This window comes from Haliaeetus leucocephalus, unplaced genomic scaffold (genome assembly GCF_000737465.1).
Source record: "Haliaeetus leucocephalus isolate CR32 unplaced genomic scaffold, Haliaeetus_leucocephalus-4.0 Scaffold224, whole genome shotgun sequence".
Taxonomy (NCBI): domain Eukaryota; kingdom Metazoa; phylum Chordata; class Aves; order Accipitriformes; family Accipitridae; genus Haliaeetus; species Haliaeetus leucocephalus.
In genome coordinates this window covers 592,020-598,256 of record NW_010972660.1, presented here as the reverse complement: position 1 = coordinate 598,256, position 6,237 = coordinate 592,020, and the positions used below count along the sequence as shown (strand labels likewise).

Below are 6,237 nucleotides of genomic sequence, written 5' to 3'. Positions count from 1 at the left end.
GGTGGGGAGGGCAGCGGGGGGCAGGGCAGGCAGGGCCTCCTGCCTGTCTGCCCTCCCTGCGCCTCCCTCCCTGTATTTATTTTTGTGTAAATAGGGGCTTGCGTGTGGCCCCCCCCCAGCCCCCTGCCCGGCCCTTTTGTACTGGATTAAAACCAAACAGAGCAGCTGAACTGAGCTGTGCCTCTTGTCTTTGCTTAACTTGCCAGCGGCGGCTGCCGGGGCAGCCCCGGGGGCGGGGGGAGCTCGGCCCCGGTCCCGCTCCCCGGCCGGGGGTCCCTGCGCCGCGGTGCCCCGGGAGGCTGTGGCCCCACTTCCCCTGTTGCCCCTTTAAGGCGTGGCCCCTTTAATCCATGGCCCCTGCCGGGAATCGTAGCGACGCGCCCAGCCAATGGCGGTGAGCGGCGTCACCCCTGGCCGCGGTGCCTGCCGGGAAGCGTAGTCCGCCGGTGACCCCGGTGCCGGTCCCGCTCACCGAATGGCGGCGGTAGCGCGGCGGCTGCTCTCGCTGCTGCTGCTGCCGCTGGCTTGGACCCGGCCCGCGGGCTGCACCGACCCGCCGGGCGGCGGCTGGTAAGGGCCGGGGCTGGGGCGGGGTGGGGGGGCTGGCCCGGCGCCGCGCCCGGTGCTGAGCGGAGCATCCCGTTGCAGGCTGGCGGGCACGGTGCCGGAGGAGGAACGGTGTACCGTGGAGCGGGCCGACGCCTCCCTCACCTACTCCCTCTTCCTGCAGCGGTACGGGCGACCCGGCCCGGGCGGCCGCCGACCCGAGAGGGGGTCCTGGGGCGGGGGTAGGGGCAGAGCCGGTGGGGAGGGCCGGGGACAGCCCCCGGTGACCGGGGCAGACTACCGGGGAAGGGCCCCGGGGGATTAGGGAGGGGGAGGGTCCCGAGGAAGATGGCTGGGGCCGGCCCCGGTGCCCCCGGGGGTGGGCTGGGGCCGGCCCCGGTGCGGTCGCCCGTGCGGAAGCCCCGCTGCCGTGCTCTCCCCCAGGTTCGCCTTTTCCCGGCCGGTCATCCTCCGTGGGGTCACGGACAACTCGGTGAGTGCGGGAAGGGGGAGCTGGGGGGGACGACACACGCACCGGTGCCCCGGGAGCAGTGGCGGCAGCAGCATCATCCCGGCCCCGCTGTGTGCGTGTGTCCCCCCAGGCCTTCCGTGCCCTCTGCCCCCGGGAGAAGCTGCTGGCCGCCTTCGGGGCCCGCCCGGTGCGGCTCAGCACGGCCAACACCTACTCCTACCGCAAAGGTGAGAGCAGGGGCTGCGCCTCACAGCGCCCCCCGCCCCCCCCACCGGCGGGCAGGGCCTTCCCGGGGGGGTGCCCTCATTGCCCGCCCCCCCAGCTCTCCCCTGCCCGCAGTGGATGTGCCCTTCCAGGAGTACGTGGAGCAGCTGCTGAAGCCGCAGGATCCGGCCAGGCTGGGAAGCGGTGGGTAGCCCTGTCCCCCTCTCTGCAGCCGGCAGCCCCCCGCTTCTCACCGGCCTCATCCTCCCTGTCTTTTCTCCCCCACCCCCCCAGACACCCTCTACTTCTTTGGGGACAACAACTTCACCGAGTGGGGCCCCCTCTTCCAGCAGTACGTGCCCCCCCCCTTCAGCATCCCGGGCACCAGCCCTGCCTACAGCTTTGGGATTGCAGGTAGGTGCTGGCAGAGGTGGGCATGGGCACGATTGGGGTGGGGGGGGTGTATCCCCAGCACCAATCCCCTCCCCCCCGCTGTAGGCTCCGGCTCCGGTGTTCCCTTTCACTGGCATGGCCCTGGTTACTCCGAGGTGATCTTTGGCAGGAAGGTGAGAATCGAGCCCTGGGGTGGTGGGGAGAGAAAAAAGACCCCAATGGACAACCCCCAAACATGGGGAAGCCCCCCTGGGGCTGAGCCCAAGGTGCTGGAGGGGAAATGGGAGGGGGGGTTGTCCCCTCGCCGGTGTCTTCCAGCGCTGGTTTCTGTACCCACCGGATAAAACACCCCACTTCCACCCCAACGAGACGACGCTGGCCTGGCTCCACCACACATACCCTGCACTGCCACTGGCTGAGCGGCCGCTGGAGTGCACCCTCTGCCCCGGGGAGGTGAGTCCGACCCCGGGGCTGTGGAAGGAGGCAGGGAGTAGCCCCAGGAGCCCGTGGGATCCCCTGCCGCTCTCTCCTGGCAGGTCCTGTACTTCCCTGACCGCTGGTGGCATGCCACGCTCAACCTGGACACCAGCGTCTTCATCTCCACCTTCCTGGGGTAGAGCCGGCATCCTCATGTGCCACCATCGTCCTGGCTGTGCCGCTGTCCTGGCTGCGGTGAGAGTGTGCTGGGGCGGCAGCTCCGGCTCCTGCCACCACCATGGAAGGGCAGAGCTAGCAGCCACCCACTCAAATACTGGTGTCAGGACCAAGTGCCTGAAGAAGTTCTGGTTTTTACTAGTCTTTTCCCTTCCCCTTGGATTAAAGTTGTTTTTTCTGCCATAGCTCATTGTGTATTGGTACTTCCCCGCCGCTACCAGAGTGCAGGCAGAACAGGCAGCAGTGAGGCCCAGCCCACAGGGGCAGGCAAACCCACTCCTCATGGGTGGCACTGGTTCCCAAGCCAGGACAGTGCCTGCCCAGTGCAGAGATCGCCACTGTGAACCACTCCAGCTCTTTTTTCCACATTTATTGCTGAATTTTTTTTTTATTTTTATATATATTTTTTTTTAATTGACATTGGCAAACTTCCAGAGAGCGCTCAAAAGCCAGGCAGGCTGTCAGCCGACCAAAACGCTGGAGTCTCAGTCGAACGCAGATTTGTTGGTTTTGGTGTGGGTTTTTTTTTTTTTTTTTTTTAAAGGGATTTCAATAAAAGGAAGAGGAACTTCAACCTGGGAGGTTGTTCGCAGGGAACCACGGTCCCAGCAGGCGAGGGGACTCGCGAGCCAGCCCCTTCCAGCCCCAGGGTAGTTGTTTCCCAGGAAAAGCCAGAGGACGAGTTGGTGTCCGCAGCAGGATCCTTGGTCTCCCACCCCAACAAGTGGCTATTTACAGGGAAGAGGAGGACACAACCCTGGCCAGGCAGGAGTTGGAAGAAGGAGGAACCAACTATGTACACAGGGAGGGGACCAGGCCAGACCAGCACCAGGCGCTCATCCCGGCAAGCTCCTCATGGCACCTCCCCAGAGCAGGACATGATCTTTGGGGATTGTCAGGTGTTCTCTAGGCAATGAAGACGCTGACGAGACCTTCCAGGTCACTGCAACAAGCCCATCTTAAACCACTAGGCAGGTCTTCCTCCAAGTGCTGTGGTCAGCAAGGAGCTGGTGGAGAGGGGAGCCTTCGTGCACGCCCAGCCCCTGCGGCTCCTTGGGAAGGGGAGATGGCGACGTGCCCTCACCCAGCACTGTCGCTGGGTCTCTGGGCACCTGGAGCGGAGGGGGAATAGCCGGAGAGCGAGTAAGGCATGGTGCCGGTGCCAGCCCAGCGAGAGCCATCTGTGCTGCCGAGGCCAGGGGGTGGCCCAGGGGGGCCAGCGCTGGCCCCTCGGCCCCTCAGTAATCCTCCACCCAGCCGTTCTCCGAGATGAATGCGTCTATCACCTCCTTCATGGCGAGGTTGGGGATCAGCTGGTCCTGGGTCAGGGGACTCCGCGTCACTGGATCAAAATGACCCACGCGCTGCAAGGGAGGAGACGGCCGCGAACCGGTTACTCCACGCGCCTGGCCTCGGCCCTGGGGCACAGGCAGCCCTGAGGCCAGCACTGTGCCGGGATCCGGTACAACACCCAGGCATCCATACGCCTGCCGGGGGGAAGAAAGAGAGGGGCGGAGGGAGAGCCCCCCTCTGAAAGTGCCTCCCAGCAGGCTGAGAGCGGGTCAAGGCACAAGACCCCTGCCAACAGCCGCCTACGCTTTGGGCAGGGCCTGGCAGCGCCCGCTGCCTTCCTGCCTGCCTCAGCACCTCCACAGGGAGCTGCCCAGGCAGGTACCTGGGACCAAACCCAAGGAGGCTTTTGAGCCCTTAGTTGGGCAGGCAGCTGCCTTCATACCCAGGCAGGAGATGGGCAGAGGACTGCAGACAAGATCCTGGGAAGCCCCCACTGCCCCCGGCCCGGCGGTACCTGGAGATGTTCCTCAATGTCCTTCCTGTCGTAGGTGATCCCACTGGGAGTGATGCAGGGCTCTCTCATCAGCTCAAAACTGATCTTCCCACACAGGTAGTCAGGGATGTCCCGCTTCTGGCTCAAGAGAAGCAGAGCTGGGTCAGGAGGGGCTAGGCAAGCCCAGCAGCAAAAAAAGAGGGCTGGGAGGCAGTACCAGCTCAGAGCGGGAAGCAGGGAAGACAGCAGAGGTGATAGCATGGACTAAAACAGGTTTACAGCAAGCAGCTCCAGATGGGGAGAGACAGAAGTGCACGCTGGGGCATACTCACCTTCCTCCTCTCATCCACTTGAGAGAAGAGCTCGTCCATGTCCGCCAGGTATTTGTCCTGAAAGAAGAGGCCCTTAAGGATGAGGGGACCCCAGTGTACGGGGTCTCCAGGTCTCCAGGAAGAGAGCCCCAAAGGCTCCCACCCCATGGGTGCCGTGGTAGGTCCTTGGTGGCCCCTGTGCCTTCACAGCCCCCAGCTGGCATTCGCACGACTCCAGGCAGGAGTGATCCAGCTTAAAAATAACCTTCCTTTGTGGGGCTATTTTTATCTCGGGATTAGTCCCCTGCGCTGGGCCAGCACCCCGACCCACATGCGGCCGAGAGCTGCTCGCGTTGCACGGCCCTCGGAGAACAACAGGTACAGCAGCTGGGGGAGCACAAACAGGCGTCACTACTGCCAGCCTGCCCCGGGCTGGGACAAGAGGGTGACAGAGCATGGGCAGACATCATGAGGGGACATGAAAGCCCTGCAACAGCAGCTCGAGCCACAAAATGAAGGCTGAGAAGCCGTGCTCTGCCCTGGGGTCTCCTGGCTTTTGCCTGCACAGCTGCAGCCCTGTGGCTTCCTCGGCCACAGCAGAGCATGGGGATGAGGATGGGACGAGGAAGCCCCGGCTCGACTCCCAGCCTCCGTGAGCAGCCCCGACCCCCCTGGCTCACGTGTTTGGCCTCGATGCTGGCCAGCTGAACCCGGCTCCGGCTCTCGTCTGCATTTTCTTCCTGCTGAGTCTTTCGGCACTCAGCCAGCTCCCTAGGACAGAGCAGGGAGATCAGAAGCGATGGAGGGACCCTATCGCTCCCTTTCCTGCTGCTGCTGCCGCCCTAGCTGCGGGGCTCTGCCTGCACCTCCAGGAAGGCAGAGGCACCGTGCACAGAGCTGTGACGGCTTCGTGGCACTAAAAAAGGTTTTACAGGTGCCACCGCTGCCCCATGCCACGTTACCTCTCCTTCTCTGCCATGATCAGCTTGGTCAGGTAGGAGTGCAGCTCATTCTCCTGGTTGATCCGCTTCTCCTCAATGCTGTTCCAGCGTTTCTTCTTGGCAATGCGCAGCGCGCTGGGGATGTCGTCCCCGAAATTCAGCCGCTGTTCCTTGGCGAGGTTGTAGGCTGGGGAGGGAAAAGAGCATCTCAGAGCCGGCACGGGCTTCCCTCTCGCCATCCCTGGCCCTTTTCTGGTTGACGGATGGGGGGAACACCGGCACCATGCCCGCTCACCTCTCTGTAGGTTGGCGATAGCCTCGTCGTAATTCTCCATCTCCATCTGGCACTGGCCCAGGAAGAAGTGAGCCTTCACCGACTGACCATCCAGCTCCAGGGCTCGCTTGCAGTCTGCCAGTGCCTTGTCGTGCTGCTGCATCTTCAGGTAGCAGAGGGCTCGGTTGGTGTAGTAGACGGCCACCAAGGGGTTGCGGTTCTGCAAGGCAAGACCCACGTTATGGCGGGTGACGGCAAGCGCTGGCAGGGGCGAGACGCAGTGACAGCAGGGTGACTCGGTGAGCCGGCTGCGCAACGCCGTCACCCTGGTGAGAGCCATGAGAGCCGTGAGTGTCGGCTCGGGCTTGTACCCTGGGGGGAGTCACCGGGATGGATGGGGGACAAGCTGGGGCCGGTTCCTATGGGGCAGCCTGTGTCCCATGCCTGGAGGGGGACAGGGGACAGTCTCCCTGGCACCAGGTGCTGGCTGGAGCCCTCCACCCCAGGGTGGGTCTGCCCTACCAAACCCAGCCTGGGGATGTGGTGGGGTGTGGGGAGGACAGGCCCAGACTGAGGGCACCCTGGTGGGGGTCGACACAGGAGGGTCCAGCTCAGAGCCTGGTGGTGGGACAGGCCTGGCTGGGGGGGTGTCCAGA

General features: G+C 64.1%; 2 protein-coding genes across 2 annotated transcripts; one reads left to right on the top strand and one right to left on the bottom strand.

Moving 5' to 3' along the window:
* Positions 1 to 458: 458 nt before the first annotated feature.
* On the top strand, positions 459 to 2,258 carry JMJD8 (jumonji domain containing 8). The gene is made up of 9 exons (XM_010567017.1): positions 459 to 570; positions 649 to 732; positions 991 to 1,039; positions 1,149 to 1,245; positions 1,358 to 1,426; positions 1,517 to 1,636; positions 1,721 to 1,788; positions 1,934 to 2,068; positions 2,152 to 2,258. The coding sequence occupies exons 1-9, from the start codon at positions 476 to 478 to the stop codon at positions 2,230 to 2,232; spliced, it is 798 nt and encodes a 265-aa protein (XP_010565319.1). The 5' UTR covers positions 459 to 475; the 3' UTR covers positions 2,233 to 2,258.
* A 437-nt stretch (positions 2,259 to 2,695) lies between these two features.
* Positions 2,696 to 5,827, bottom strand: STUB1 (STIP1 homology and U-box containing protein 1, E3 ubiquitin protein ligase). Its single transcript, XM_010567015.1, has 6 exons — positions 5,603 to 5,827; positions 5,329 to 5,494; positions 5,047 to 5,137; positions 4,388 to 4,444; positions 4,077 to 4,193; positions 2,696 to 3,633 (listed from the first exon to the last, which is right to left on the bottom strand). The coding sequence occupies exons 1-6, from the start codon at positions 5,742 to 5,744 to the stop codon at positions 3,508 to 3,510; spliced, it is 699 nt and encodes a 232-aa protein (XP_010565317.1). The 5' UTR covers positions 5,745 to 5,827; the 3' UTR covers positions 2,696 to 3,507.
* Between the last annotated feature and the right edge of the window lie 410 nt (positions 5,828 to 6,237).